At 53.1% G+C, this 15,697-nt stretch overlaps 1 protein-coding gene across 19 annotated transcripts in view; it reads left to right on the top strand.

The window, feature by feature from the left end:
- The window catches only part of Mcf2l (MCF.2 cell line derived transforming sequence like), a 133,044-nt gene that overhangs the window by 56,243 nt on the left and 61,104 nt on the right, over positions 1 to 15,697 (top strand). For 2 of the 19 annotated variants that reach the window (XM_050137446.1, XM_050137457.1), the window contains exon 1: positions 10,846 to 11,211. The exons of 14 other annotated variants lie outside the window; for them this stretch is intronic. In XM_050137446.1, the coding sequence (XP_049993403.1) occupies positions 11,139 to 11,211 (73 nt within the window). In that variant the 5' untranslated portion in view covers positions 10,846 to 11,138. Of the gene's footprint in view, positions 1 to 5,301; positions 5,361 to 9,637; positions 9,677 to 10,845; positions 11,212 to 15,697 lie in introns of those variants that run through there. 3 more of the 19 variants (XM_050137450.1, XM_050137451.1, XM_050137453.1) reach the window with 3 other exon arrangements.

Here is a 15,697-nt window from a genome sequence, read left to right as displayed (position 1 = left end):
TCGGGCTGACGAGGGAGGGGGACTTGATTGGGGGAGGGGGAGGGAAACGGGAGGTGGCGGTGGGGAAGAGACAGAAATCTTTAATAAATAAATATATATATATAAAAGAGCAGGATGACTTCTGCTGGTGACAGCCATGCTGGGGACAGTGGAACTGAGCTCCGCAGGGAGAGTTGTACCTGAGGAAGTCTGGCTTTTCAAGGACAGAAAGTGAAGAGCCGGGTCATGATATGAGCAGGAGAGCTCATCTTGGCCACCGCCCCGCACCCGACAGAGAACTGATGATGTCTGACAGGAAGCGATGTCCATCCCCTGAAATGCTTCCAGCCTGTGCCTTTGTCACGGCCACTGGGAAGGGTCTGTGTTCACACAGGAGGAGAATCTCAAAAAACAAGTGGTCTCATGATGGGCTCAGACTGAGAACATTGACAGGAGCCTTCTCAGGTCCAAGAACTGATTTTCCTTGCTCATTTGTTCAGTTATTCAGTCAATTATCCTCCTGGGGACTCTGACCTTACACTTGTGCGTGCCCAGCAGGACCCACTGTGGTGGCATCTAGCTGAAATCTCTTTTGTCTCTCTAGTTGTGTTTAAAGCATTTCTCCAGAGGATGCCACATTCTCTTTAGAAGACATTTGCCCACATTTGCTGGGGACCATGACTACCCAGGTGCATGTCCAGATGTATGTGGCTCCTGACCTATGCAAGGTCAGGGCTGTATCTGAGATGTGCTTGTCTGTAAGATGGCCACTGGGGGCTGCTTTCCACTGCGGCTTTCCTGCTGACCTTCTACAAGGACTCATCCCCCCACCACCACCACCACTGAGGGTCTGGAGTTCTACCCTGGGGCAAATGCTGGAAGGCTGTAGGAGGAGGCTGCTTAGCCCCAAAATAGTCACACAGAAACTGTATTATTTAAATCACTGCTTGGCCCATTAGCTCTAGCTTCTTATTGGCTAACTCTTACATACTAATTTAACCAATTTCTATTAATTATACATTACATTTTTAAATGAACTGCACAAACACAATAACTTAATCAAGGGCAGAAATATACATATACAGTATAACAAAATTTACCTTAAATTTGTATCAATAAACCAAAATCCGTAGCAATGCAAATCTTTATAGCATATTCCCTTTTAAATGTAAAGACACATTTATAGACGATATTTGGGAATATGGGCTTAGTTCTGTCTAAACATCTTCCTGCTGTTTTTTGGGTGAAGTAATTTTTTGAGGGGTGTTCAAGGTAACCTTTTAGGGGCTCTTGGTCCATCAAACCACACTAGTCTGGAAGGCTTCCACAGCCCGTGTACCCTGTGAGAGGCTGAGTAGAGGAAGTGACATGGGGCATGGATGCCCGGGGACCCCCCCCCCTTAGCCCTTTGTGAAACTGCTGTCGAGTGTTCTAGTGGGAGGGGCAACAGTCCCCCAGGACATTGCTGAGTTTCACCATCACATCGTGTGGCAGGCTCTGTTTCGCTGATAGGGTAACTTCTGAAATTTGAGAGCTTAGTGTCCACTCTGGGTTTTAAAAGTGCCGACAGCTGGGCTTCATTTGAGCCTAACAAGATAAAAGAAGCTGTTTCCTCTCAACAGTTGGTCTGGACCTCGTAGGCCGTACACAGAGATTAGACCAAGTGCAGGTCTACCTGCCTACGACAGCAACATTGGCTCTGCTTTCCCCAGGCACCAAGCCAGGTCCCAGGATGCAGATGAGAAGGGGTGTCTCTGTTGTTCTGAGGAGCCCAGGGCCTGCCTCTCTGGTAAGATGGCAGCATCATCACATGTTCTGTCTTGGTGGGGGCAGTCCTGATCAGGGGAGACCACAGTGGAGGATTGTGCTGGCAGAAGCAAGGGGGGATCCATGATGGGCTTGTCAGACAGGCATCTGAGTGAGGCAGTCACTTGTTAGTGTAGACACAGAGGCAGCAGGCAGCAGGCAGAAGTCACAGTGGGGCTGTGGCTCATGGATGGGCCAAACGGAACATGACTTCCCCACAAGGCCACTGTAAGGCTTTACCCACAGATGGGATAAGAGATCTTTCAGCAACTTTGCAAAGGACAGAGGAGCCATTGCCCAGGACCCACCAGGATTCTCTAGTCACAGGCACGAGATGTTCATATCTGATGAGTTACACACTAGCTTCCAGGGAGTTTTGCTTATTTATTGGTGGAAAGACAAACTTCTCAAGAGAGAAACTAGCTCCGGTCAAAACCATGGGACTGTGCTAGAGAGGGTTGTATCTCTTGCTGAGGAAAGAGGGGGTAAGAAGAAACTGTCCTGGGAGGGGAACATAAAGCAAGAATGCACCAGCCGAGAACGAGAATTCAGTCAACTCAAGGAATTAGCGCAAGGCTGATGGACATGGCTGAGACCCAGGAAACCCCGCAGGAGATTCAATTCCTTGTTGCAGCTAGTGAGTCTGGCGGTGGCCTCTGTAAGTACAGCTGGCATGAGGGGACCTCTCAGGGCCTTGCTTCTGGCTCCAGTGACCAGGGACAGGTAGTCTCAGGCTCACTTCTCCCACTGGTTTGTTTTTTCTTGAATAAGAAAAACTTAGGAGGGCTGGCTGGGAGGTGCACTAAGAGTGGATCCGGAGATGAGGCCAGATGTGTGTTCTGTGTTGGGTGAGGCCAGATGTGTGTTCTGTGTTGGGTGAGTCTGTCACGTTAGGGTAGACTTGGGCAGGAGCTTCATGACTGCCATGGAGGCCCAAGGGAGCTCTTTCTCACATAAATCTGTCAACTCTGCTTGTAAAAAATGTTTGAGGGAGGGAAAATTCTTTTAACATTTTGAAACACTTAAATTCTCCTTTAGACACAGCTACTTCTGTTGCCCAGCTCTCTGGAAGATGCTGTGGAAGTCTGTGGAGAGGCCACACCATGCCCCTTAACTTGGGGAGCAGGCAGACCTTACCTTCCCACACACACCCCTGCTCAGGACGCTCCTGTGGACTCCCAAGGCCCCCTGTCACACATATTTTCCTCTGTTTTATCTTCTTTCCCAACAGCAGCACTGTCCCTCTCTCCCAGGAGTGTCCCTGGGCCCGGGGACCAGTGCTGGCCCACTGCGAATGATGAACCGTGGTTCCCACACCCAGAAATGCCACCCTCTTGACCTGGGAGGGCACTGATGCCCTTCCCAGTGTAGATAGGCTCACAGAGGCATGGGGTATTAAACAGCCCATGAGGGAATATGGCTGGCGCCAAGCAGATGAGGACTTAGGCCGTTGGCGACAGAGCCTAGACTTGGCTCAAGCACATGTCCACGTGCATGGCGGAAGCACTGGAAACACAACCCAGAGGAGTCACCTCGGTGTCCAATGTGAGCTTCGTGCGTGCTAGGCACCTTTTCCCTGAGCATCATGGCGGCTGCCTTTCTGTTGGCTTCCGGTCTGTCTGGGACTCGGTCCTCTTCAAGCTCTAGCTTCCCTTCTGCCTTGTCCCTGTTTGGTCACTGCCTGATGCAAGCTGTGTCTCCCCTGGGCAGCTACGAGGAGTCACGACGAGGTTCTGCCACTGCATTCCTAGTTCTGGCTGTGTTCGGCTACCTATGGCAGCGGCACTCAGTCTGGTGAGCTGTGCAGACAGTTCCAATAGAACATAGAAGTGAACGAGACCCGGCAGGAGAGGGAGACTGTGATGTCCTATCAGCTGGTCCTGTCCCCTTGCTGGGAGTAAGAAGGCTTCAGCTGCTTCCCTGTCCTCCCACCACACTCTGGTGCTGTGTCGTCAGGGCCGGGAATGAGGACCAATGGACAGGCCTAACAGACGCCCTTCCATCCCAGAATTGCTGAGGACTGGCCTCCCATGACTGTAGCAGCAAGGATGATTTTGATGCCCTCTTCCAAGTCTGTACAGCACAGGCTGCAGGGTACCTCACCCTGATCTAGAAGAGCATCCTACCATGGCCCATCCAGTCAGAGTACCTCACCCGGTCTAAAAGCATCTTCACTCCCCAGCTCCTACCATGGCCCAGTCACCTGCTTCATCTTTTCCCCCAAGTCACCAGACTCTCTGGTCCCCAGGGTTTGTTGGGCTTCTCACCTTGTTGGGTGGCGTTAGAAGAAAACACATTAGCTCAGAGGGGAGCTAAGAATTAGAATGGGATTTTTAAAAAGTTATTTCTTCTGTGTATGTGAGTGTTTGGCCTGCATGTATGACTGTGCACCACATGTGTACTGAGGCCAGAAGGGGGGCACCGAATCTCCTGGGTCTAGAGTTACAGATGGTTGTGAGCCACTACGTGGGTCCTGGAAATCGAACCTAAGTTCTCTTGGAAGAGTAGCCAGGGCTCTTAACTGTTGCGGCATCTCTTCAGGCCCAATAAGAATGGGCTTTTTAAAAACACTGTTGTTCATCTGACTGTGAGGGTTGCTGATGCCAAGGGAGTGGCCCCAGCACCTACACCACCACCCCCCCGCCTCCTCCTCCCCTATTAGTCCTATTATCATTAGCTTCATTCTCTACACTCCTGCCCCTGCCCTTCCACCTCCCTGACCCTTCCGCCTTGTATCCCCTACCCTAGTGCCTTCTCATCTTCCTGCTTCCTTCCCTCTGGCTACCTGGCCCCCTTCCTGTTTGCTATTTCTGTCTCTTACATCCATGCCCACCAACCCTTCATCTCTCACTCCAGCTTCCTGCTCTCCTCCCACTGACCCTCCTGCCCCCATCTCCAATGTGCCCGAGCAGTGGGACCAAGCCAGATAGCACCCCCTCCGTGGTGTCCCTCACACACATGATGAATATTTTCAGTGTGCACGCAGCGTCCCGTCGTCCTCCATCCCCTTCTGCTCCCTGCATCCTCACACCTTCCCCGCCCCCATGGATGCAGATCTGAGTAGCCTCAGGCAGCACTGAATCCAGGCTTCCAGCCACCTGCCCACAGTGCCTAACACAGGGCTGTTGTGTTTCTGTCTGCACAGCTCAGCTCCGTTGGGCTGGAATCCTGGGCCTCACCCTCTCATCTGCCACCCCCACGAAACTTCGGCACAGACCTCAGACACACCCAGACAGCTGGGTGGAACTGATCAGCTCTCACCATCCCAGGTATATCCAGCCTGCTTTAGGAAGCTGGCCTTGCTGGATCATGACCTGCAGCCCAGGCTGCTCCCCCAGAGCTGTTCAGTAGCTGGCTGTGTCTTCTACTCACTCTGCAACAGGGCCCCAGAATCCATCATGTCCTGAGCTTCTCGTTGGGGACACCCAGGCAGATCAACTCCCCACTTATCATCCTGGAGCCTGGAATTGACTTCAGTAGTCTCAGGTGGGCCCTGAGACTGAGACTCCCTGGTCCTTTCGGGTACCTAGAGGACTTCTGTGAACCACCCTGAATCCTGGCACCTCTAATTGCAGGTGAGCTTCAGCTTCCCGACTTGGGATGGAGACGGGTTTACCAGAGCAGAGGTATCACCCTGGGTCCACCCCTGTTGTTCTGTGGCCACAGTGCCTGGTGTGCCGGGAGCATCCTGGAAGATAGACATGGCCGCACCCTCTCGGTCCCTGCTCCTGTGGCCTTTTATTTGACTTAGGTCCCACCTTTGTTTGCTCTCCAAGATGCAAATCTGCCCACAGCTGCTGGCCTCACTCTGGGCTTGCGAGATGCAGCTGTCCACCAGAGATGGCTGCCCTGCCCACAGCATTGGTACTGGGCCAATGACCTCACCCTTGTCCAACAAAGCTACCACCCCTGAAGCCCAGAGGGCGGACATGGCCCAGCATCCTGATTCCACTGGACCCCGGTGTTAGGCCTCTTCTAAGTTTAGGGCAAGCAGGATTTTCAAAGCCCTCGGTTCCCTGGGGCTCGTCTATTGGGTTTCCCTGGTGGCTCTTCCTGTTTAGCTCATCAATATAGGCATAGGTGGGCTTGCTAATACTCGTGAGTCTGCCCTGTGGCCTTCAGGAAGCAGAGTCTGGACTTGGTGGTGCGTTTTCCCAAGGTTCTGGGTGTTTGAAGGCTCAGTCTCGGTCCTGGGGCCTCTCCCTGCTTCCACCCCTGCTGTATGTAAATACCACCCCTACACTCATTGATACTGCTGTATGTAAATACCACCCCTACACTCATTGATACTGCTGTATGTAAATACCACCCCTACACTCATTGATACTGCATTAGCTACTTTCCATGTTGCTGTGAGGAGATGACATGCCTGACGCAAACCCCTGAAGGAAGGGAGAGTTTAGAGTTTGTCTTGGCTCTGGGCTAGTCTGTCTGGGGAGGGCCTGGCAGCAGGATCTTGAGGCAGCTGGTCACTTAGATCTGCAGTCGGGAAACCGAGTGATGAACACTGGTGTACTGCTTGCTTTTTCTTTATTATTATTCTTGAAACCCCAGTACCTCAGATAGGTGGGTCTTCCATGCCAACTAACTCAGTCTAGAAGCTTCCTCACAGACCTGTCCTGTTGATAATATTAATCGCACAGACACTGTAAGACAAATACAAAGTACTGCTTAGTTGCGTGTGTGCATGTGTGTGTATATATTCATGTGTGTTCGTACGTGTGTGTATGCATGTGTGTGCGTGTGTTTATGCATATGTGTGTGTATGCGCGCAGCTGAATATGGAACAAGGAGGACTCCTACACTCAGTCAGGTGAGAACTCTTCCACTCAGCTACCTCTTAGCCCTCAAGTTACCTTCGTTACAGGTAGAAAGGGCCTTGCCTGTCAGCAAAACCACTTCACCCAGCATACTGAATGGTATGTGTATCTTAAGCAGACAGTTCCCTTGCTGAGTTTTCAGCTCTGATGGCAGGACGGGAAGCGAGGGCCCAGGCTCACACCACTGGCCTGTGAGTGTGTGTGTCCTCTTGGAGCATCTGATGGGAAAAGCGATATGAAATGACAGTTGTCATGCTACCCTAGTCTTTGGGAAGTGTGGCAAACTCCTCCGTCTGCCGGGGGCCTGCGGCTCACTGACTCCTGGCCGTAGCTCAGCTATACACTCCTGAGTTACTCCCTGTAACTATTTCAGCTGCTTCCCAGGCTGTGACCCTCCAAGGGTGGGCCTCGTGATTCAGCTGTCTGCCTGAGTCTGAAAGCAGTCACAGACTAAGTACAGCACTGTCCCCACAGTCTATTCTGGCTTCCTGCAGGATATCAGTGCAGCTACCCAGACACCCAGACCTAAGGCCTAGCCCTGGAGGCTGTCCAAGAAATTCTTCTCTTCCCTTTGACCTTGCCCCTTGTCCCCAGTCTTGAATAAGGCTATTTGGAGCGTGTGAACACGCACGTGATAAGGAGCACACTGTCCCTTCACCGTGCTCGTCCTTGCTTGGGGACGAAGCCAGGGCACCACACATCACGGTGTGAGGGAGGATGCTGTGGGGCTGTCACAGAGCACTGTATGGAAGAGTGTAGGAGCGAGTGGCTGGCACATGATTGCTGGCACAAGGCAAGGCCCAGCCACCATCTGCTAGGAACCATGTCATCCCCAGGCCTCTAGGGACCACAGGAAAGCAAGGCAGAGGCTCCCAGAGACATGTCCGCACAGCGGTTCTGAGATTCCTGCTCCCAATCTCCTCTATGGCCTGGACAGTGTATGTTACCTATCTGTCGTCCAGTGTGCCCTGGGTGCAGTGAGCTATCTGCCATCCAGTGTGCTCTGGGTGCAGTGAGCTATCTGCCATGCAGTGTGCTCTGGGTGCAGTGAGCTATCTGCCATGCAGTGTGCTCTGGGTGCAGTGAGCTATCTGCCATGCAGTGTGCTCTGGGTGCAGTGAGCTATCTGCCATGCAGTGTGCTCTGGGTGCAGTGAGCTATCTGCCATGCAGTGTGCTCTGGGTGCAGTGAGCTATCTGCCATGCAGTGTGCTCTGGGTGCAGTGAGCTATCTGCCATGCAGTGTGCTCTGGGTGCAGTGAGCTATCTGCCATGCAGTGTGCTCTGGGTGCAGTGAGCTATCTGCCATGCAGTGTGCTCTGGGTGCAGTGAGCTATCTGCCATGCAGTGTGCTCTGGGTGCAGTGAGCTATCTGCCATGCAGTGTGCTCTGGGTGCAGTTAGCTATCTGCCATGCAGTGTGCTCTGGGTACAGTGACCTATCTGCCATGCAGTGTGCTCTGGGTGCAGTGACCTATCTGCCATGCAGTGTGCTCTGGGTACAGTGAGCTATCTGGATACACTGTGCTCTGGGTGCAGTGACCTATCTGGGTACACTGTGCTCTGGGTACACTGGGTCCAAAGCAGAGACAAGATGCGACCAGATCTTAGCTACATGGCTCCCGGTCACTCACACATACACTCTGCACACTCGTGGCATACTAATACAGTGGAACTCAGGTAGAAAAGTACAGGGAGTTCTTGGATCCACACAAGGAGTAGGCTAGCAGGGCAGGAGGGGAGCTGCCCTCAGGAAAGGTGACCTTGGAAAAAGACTTGTAGGTAAGGAGCTGGAGAGGTGCAGGGTCTGAAATATGCTCTCCAAGTGTTTCCTTTCAGCCTTCAGGAAGTGTGGCCGCCCATGGGAAGATAGCACACACTCAGAGGAGCTTCGTCCTTGTCTGGGAATCCACTTTCTGTAAAGCTGAAACTTGAGCATCTCAGTCTGTTTTGTCCCTAGGGCCTACATGGCAGTGGGCAGAGGAGCACTCTGTAAAGGAACACACAGCCCCTCTTCCCAGTGGCCTCTTTCCCAAACTCCATTGGCTTCTTAGGCTGTATTCATTGAAAGCATAGCTACTTTCCATGAACGCTGCCATGGCTGTGGGCTGTGCCTTGCTACAGACGGAGAATGGAATTAGGGTCTCCCCACTGTTCCAGGCTGGTCTCTGTACTCCTGCATTAGGTTCTCCACTAAATGTCTCAACTCACTTCCAATACTTCCCAGACTTTGGGCTTGGCCATGAATCTGCTGCAGGCTGGGCTGCGTATGTATCTCAGGCATTGTCTGCAAAAAAAGGCCAGGAAGGTGGCCTTAGCATTGTAGGATGCCACTTTTATGTTATATGGAAAGTGAGCTGTGGTTTTAGGAAGGGCGGGCACTGCTCCAGTCAGATGATAGCTGGTGGCTCTGGGGTCAGACTTCCTGCAGTGAGCTGGAATGGGAAGGACCTGTGAGAAAGGCAAGTGTAGTGATAGAGTCATTCTCCCAGAAAGAGAAAGAGAAATCATGAAGTGGTCAGGGCCACAAGAACATCTTGAAACCTGGACACAGGACAGCAGTCAGCCCCTCTCCTTCTGTCTCACAGTTTACACAGTAGGCCTCCGTGGGGTGTTCATCCCTCTCACTCATGGCTCCCTTGATGGACCGATGAGAACCTGCCGTGTGCCCTGCAGATCCTGGTCATTGTGCACACTTAAATTGTGACAAGCATGGGGTTGGGGACTCAGAGAGCTTGGGAGAGAAAAGCAGGCAAGAAGAAGGAACTTGCCAGCTCCATGGGTCTTGCTTCTGTCCCCAGGCACCTCCCTCTGTCACATGGCCCCTTCTCAGCAGAGGACAGTCCTGGACTTCTTCCTGTCTCTGGGCTTACTAATCATTCTCTATGTAAGCAGACTGTTTCTCAGAACTACAGTTTTACTTTCTCTCCGTATGTGTCTATTGCTGTGTGGGTACCTGAAGTCACCTAGTGCCTTCACTGTCCTTGGGCTAAAGCACAGTAGGGGACCATGGACCTTCAGTGCCCTCAATGGGGGTGGACATTGACAGCCTGACCGTGTCTCCACAAAGTAGGTACGTGGGGTGGGTGTACTCTCGTCTGCTTTGAGTTTGGGGAACGGGAAGCTGGACATGGGAAAGGGTGGTTACTTACCCACGATGCCAGGAATTGTGCCTTGATCTGCACTGGTGGCCCCAGCAATTGTCCTGTCCCCGTGGGTTGATGAAGAGAGGGTTGTTCCACCAGATTGCAGATGATGTCAGAGGCTGAGAAAAACAGGAGATTGACGCAAGAGGATTCACCTGGCAGGTGACACCCAGCAAGGACAGCGTCAGAACAAGGGAAGGATGAGGGTGGATCCCAGACTACGGGCCTGGCACACCTATTTACATTGTGGTACCAAGCCTCTGATGGATGGCTGCCTGAGTTCAGACAAGGTTGGCCTGAGATATGTTTCATTCTGTTGGTAGCAGACAGGAGCACCAGGTGCCTGTGGAGCAAGCCCTGTAAGGGCAAGCTCCGGGTCATGTGCCCAGCCACCAGAGTCCTAGTGCAAAGGCAAGGGTACTCAGGTAAAGGAGATGATTCGTTAGGTGTAGATGACACTGGGGACCCCATCAGGGGTGAGAGGCGTGAAGAAGCTAGAGCTGCCGAGGGACTTCTGACCCTGGTGGGGACTTGGGACAGAGAGGAGCAGGCTCGGGGGCAAGTGTGAGATCCAAGGTCTCACATCTCTGCTCATCACCACCTGGTGGCGGTAGCCACAGGACAGGAGTATGACGACTGTCCAGGAAGGCGGAGCCTGGCAAAGCACTGCAAGAGCCTTCCCATCACTGGGGAACTGAGGCAGGGGGTGTCAACAATGAGCCCCAGCTCCCGGCAAGCTACAGTTGAGCCTAGAGCCGGGGAGAGCCCACTTCTGAGCCCTTCCCTCCACTACCACAATGTCTACCCTCTGGAGAATGAAGGAGCCTGAGGGTTGCATCCAGAGAGACTGTCGGCCTGGGTAGGGGGCATACCTCGTACCCAGAGGCTGTCTGAATGGACAGGACCTGACTACGCTTGGAACTCTAACGGTTAAGAACCTGCTCCCCAGGCTATGTGGGTAGATAGGACCTGGCTGGGCTGGGGCCTCTATGGCTTAGGTCCCTGTGCCCGGCTGTCCCTGTGGATGGAACCTGACTGAGGTAGGGCCCCTGCAGGGAGGGTCCAGACAAACAACAAGCTGCCTGGCTCTGCAGCCAGCAGGTCTCAGCCGCTGCCAGGCTCTCAACAGTTAATCATCTGCAGCAGGATCAGTGAGCTGATTCTAGCTCCTTAATCAGGACATCGAATCCGAATCTGGGATCCTGCGAGGAACAGGAGCAACAGCCGCAGCCCGTGGCACTAAGAGGCCAGCTCTGCGCAGCAAAGCCAGGGAGGCAGTGTCCCTGCTCGGCAGCCCAAGATGGAGCTCCACTGGCTTCCTTTGTGCACCCCAGGCGGGCTTGCCAGCAAACAGGTCGCCGGCTCCTGACCAGTGGTGAGGGAGACAGCATGACTTTGAGCCTCATCTCCCTGCTGTCCCAGGACGTCACAGCCCTGTGGCTCCTGCTGAAGACAAGTGCAGGTGTGTCTGTGTGCTGCGTCCCGGTTTTCCGAGGAATGAGCGAGTTTGCTGTGGATGTGTTGTAAGAGGAAGGGGTGGGGAGAGTGAGTACGTGTGTGGTAATGGAGTCGAAGACAAGATCAGCTGGGGTGGTTCTGGTGCCATGGCCCTATTGTTGGCTGAAGACTCTTACTCTTTTACGCATGTGGCTCGGTACAGCTGGGTGCAGATGGGGGTGGGGCATGGACCTGCAAGGTTATAGAGAAAACACTCCCTTCCTGGAGGGTGGGGGGTGTGATGCCTTGCCCTCAGACCCTGCCTGAGTGTCCCTGAAGGACAGCAGCATTTCCGTCTGCTTCTAGAGGAAGGCTGGCTGCACACCTTCTCTGAAGGCTGGGAACAAATGATCTCCTTTGTTTAGATTTTTCATGGGCATGCCCGCTGGCAACTGAAAGGCCCCTCCAGAGCCAGTGGCATAGCTTTGGTTTCCTCCTAGCAGGAATACCTGGCAGGTATTAGCCCCATAGCTTCCCATTTGGTGCCAGAGGCGAGGGGGAGCAGGATATAGGACTAGATGGCCGTGGCCTTCCGGCAGTGAACTGGCCCTTTCCTGGGGGCTTCTGTAGTCTCATTTAGACCTGGTTCTGCCTCTGTGGGAGGGCAGGTGCTGTGGGCTGGGACCAGCAGCCCGGTGCTGGGCTTTGGCACTAAGGAACAGGGCCCCAGGGAAGGGAGCATAGTCATCCCAGGAAAAAGAGAACAAGGGGCCTGGCAGAAAGGAAGCGGCTTGGAGTTCCTCCGTTATTTCTGAGAGGAAGGGCACTCCTTTTAAAGTATTTTGTCATAATTACATTTCCTGCTGGCATTTCTGCCAAGCACTGATGAATGACCCATAAAGATTTTTGTGACCGCTAATGAATCAGCCCTCAGCTCTGGGACAACAAACACTATGGATTTCCCAGTGAAGCCACTGGGGACAGCGCGGCCCATAGAGGATTCCCCAGCACGTCAGAGGCAAGGGTCCACACAGCCACAGCTGATCCTGCCTGTGTCTTAGCCAGGTCGAGTTCGGAATTCTTACAGTTGCCCCTTACATTCTCTGCGCATTCACCCAGTGTGCTGTGTAAGCTAGCGACCACTCAGAAGTCTTCCCTGCGGGCCTTTGGTACAGCTAGGATGCGTGTCTCTGGCTTCCAGGAACCATTTGTCAGATTTCTGGATAAACAGCTTGTGCTTGCGATGAGTGCAGCCGGCCACAGCCTTCGTAGCTGCAGACAGCTTCCCTAAGTGGCCACACCCCTGTGGGCACCCAGAAGCCATTTTCTGGGACATTTCGTGCTCTTAGTGCCTGTGCACTCAATGGGGATAGGTGGACAAGAACTCGGCCCCTGAGCCAGGGTGGGAGGCCTTGAGGTGATCATGGCTGGTGGAGAATGGAAATTCATGTTTGAGCCCACATACTCAGCCCATGCCTGTCTATAATCCCTGAGACCCACAGGTGTGTGTGTGTGACCCCACCAGCCCCACCCCCACACCTCTCTGTCACTCTCACCAAGTCTGTCTCTCTTGGGGTATCTCTCTGTCGCTACCTCTCTTTCCAGCTTGGTGACTCTGTCGTGCTCTGGTGTCTCTGACTGACTAGACTGATTTTGTTTGTCATCTCTGAGTCCCTGCTGGCCCTCCCCCATCACCTCAGCCATCCCCTGTGTGTGCCCATGGTCTGCTGCAGGGCCAGCCCTTGTCTCTTTGCCTTGGTGAGGTCAACCTCCTCAGTGTGTTGTTTTGTGTGTTGTCTCTGGTGAAGGTTGACATAATTGTGTTTTTAGATTTGTAGAAGCCTTAGCTCTTCACAGGAGATAAAAGTCCCTCTGTGCATTTAGGGGAGGAGCACGGGGCCCATCTCATCCCAGGAGGCTCTTAGCACCAGGCCATGGGGAACCCAGTGTCCGTGGGAACACAACATTGCCCTCTGTCTGGGGAACAGGGCTTGTGGCATGGGGCCCTTGGCATTGCCCTCTCAGAGAGGTTCTGAGCGATCCTGTCTACAAGTCGTTATTTTAGAATGGGTGCAAAGGGAGCAAGGTTCCCGCTCACCTGCCCATCACTCAGCCATGGACTTGGACTAGGCTGAACTGATCCTACCTGCATCAGCACCGAAAACCCACTGCATGGCTAACAGGGCGTAGTTAGCCATTGAGATGCCATGTGGGCTCCTGGCCAGGCTCTGACACACTGAAGATTTGCTCCAGCACTTTTCACATGCAGACCTCACCGTGCCAGGCCCAGTCCAGTTGCTCCTTCAGAGACATGTTCCAAGACTTCCCTTGCTGTCCTGAGCCCAGAAGTGGGCATGGCTGGACAGCCATGACTCTTGGACTGGGGTGATGGAAACGCGGCATCTGGAACCCAGTTCTTTCTGCTTTGCCCTGCAAGGGTCAACATGAGATCTCCTGGATGGGTAAGGGCAGGACGCAGGGGCTGGAACTTCCCTCTCGCAGTAAGCAGCTCTGCCTTCTTTGGGTAGGAACCATCTTGAAGGCCCCCCTATGCCTGGCTTGTGGGCTTGGTTCTGGAGCACAGTAATACAGTGGAAGTCACTCAGAGTATGGTCATACCCCCTGATGCCCACTGACTGTGTCTCATGCCAGCAGACCCAGCACTGGTCCCTCTGGACTCTCATCAGGGATACACAGCAAGAATTATCCTTCTAATATAGTCACTGCCTGGGCTCTGCTTTGTCTCTGGCATCCTGGAGGGAAAGTCCAAGGAGAGGCTGGTAGAGTACAGGTGTCACTGCCTTGTGGTGACCTTGGCCAAGGGCATAACCTAGGTGATCCCCTCTCCTCAGCTTCCTCACATCCTACCATCAAGGAGCCCCTGAGACCACAACTGCAGTTACCACCCTGGTGTTTGTAGCTTTGGCTCTTGTCAGTCACAGCGGACTAAGGGCAAGATGGCGGGTACTGTGTACCTGGCAATGTCTTCATAGAGCGAGGGTATCGCTCTCAGCAGCCTGAGCAGTGCCCACAGGCTGTGCTCGCCAGACTGCAGCCTCCTGCCCACTAGGGGAGAATTCTCGTCCCTGTTTTCATGTCGGGAAGCCAGAAGGGAAAAGCAGCATGCCCAGTGTGATAGCTCAGGCGCATGTAGTGGGCAAGGCTAGTGCCTAGAGTGTATCCCCCTCCTGCAGGCTGGCTCAGTGTCCCCTGCCCTGTGGCTGGAGCAGCTAGGTCAATATAGCAGTGACGGCACCCAAGGTACCACAGTCAAACCCTGAGCAGCATCAGCAGGTGCCTCTTGGACTCCATATTTGTAGAGTCTCTAAGCCAGCAAAGAGGATTTGTGGGGAAACGGGAAGGCTTCATTGCTGGTGGGAATGCAGAGGGTGAGCCTCAGAGAAAGCACTAGAAACAGAACTACAATATGATCCAGCTGTGTCACCAGTAGGTTTACACCTACATCCTCTGCTCAGTGAGATGTCACAACAGCCAAGGTGAATGATGGATGCAGAGAATGTGGTTCATAGACACAAGGGATACAAGTCGGCCATAAAAATGACACCCTGTCGTTTCAGCAGCCTGGATGAGTTGGAGAGCCCTGAGGAAAGAAAGCCAGGCAGAGAACTGGCTGCCGTTGCAGAATATTCGCTGAACTAGGCCAAGATGTTTGTGCGGCCTTTGTTTAACTACGTATAGATGTGTTGCATTTGCGTTATTTAAATAAAATTAACCTGGGCTCAGAGAGGCGGGGTTAGCAGCTAGTTGACAGGAAGTGGCAGGGAGGGGCATAGCATGGGTGTTTTAGTTGGGGTTCCGTGGAAGGAGAGATGCTTCCAGGATGCCAGCGGAGAGGAAGATAGCCGGTTGCTACTCTAACTCTCTGAGCTCGGCAGGTTTTCACCCTAGCCTTTGAATCTCATTTTGTTAGAACGACAGAGATAAAGTTAAAGCTGCCTTTACTGGCAGCAACAGAGCCATTGTCTGGGGAACAGACCCCCCCCCCCAGGCTATGGCCTGAACAGCTGGCAGCTAGTTGTTTAAAGTACAGACACTGTGACAAGGTGAAACCAAATGTAGCAAACTTTCTCACCAGCACCCAAATCATGACAGAGACTTATTATTAGTTATGAATTCTCGGCCTTATTTTATGTCTGTACCACTAGCTTATAACAATTTAACCTGTTTCTCTTCATCTATGTTTTATTCTGTATGTACTACTTCCCTGCATCCTCCATGTTTGGCTGAGTGACCTTACCCCCGCCCCCCACCCCCTCCCCCCCCCCCCCCCCTCCTCCCATACTCTCTCCTCTCTCAAGCCTAGATTCCTCCTCCTACTGATTCTGTCCGCCCACCAGCCCCACCTGTCCCTCTCCTGCCTAGCTATTGGCTGTTCAGCTTTTTACTAGACCCATCAGGGCCTTAGGCAGGCAAGGTGAAACAGCAACACATCTTTACCTAGTTAAACAAACACAGCGTAAACAAAAGCAACACACCTTTACATAGCTAGA

This window comes from Alexandromys fortis, unplaced genomic scaffold (genome assembly GCF_014885135.2).
Source record: "Alexandromys fortis isolate MF-2015 unplaced genomic scaffold, M_Fortis_MF-2015_v1.1 scaffold_3, whole genome shotgun sequence".
NCBI classification, from domain to species: Eukaryota; Metazoa; Chordata; class Mammalia; order Rodentia; family Cricetidae; genus Alexandromys; species Alexandromys fortis.
This window is presented reverse-complemented; position numbering and strand designations above follow the sequence as displayed.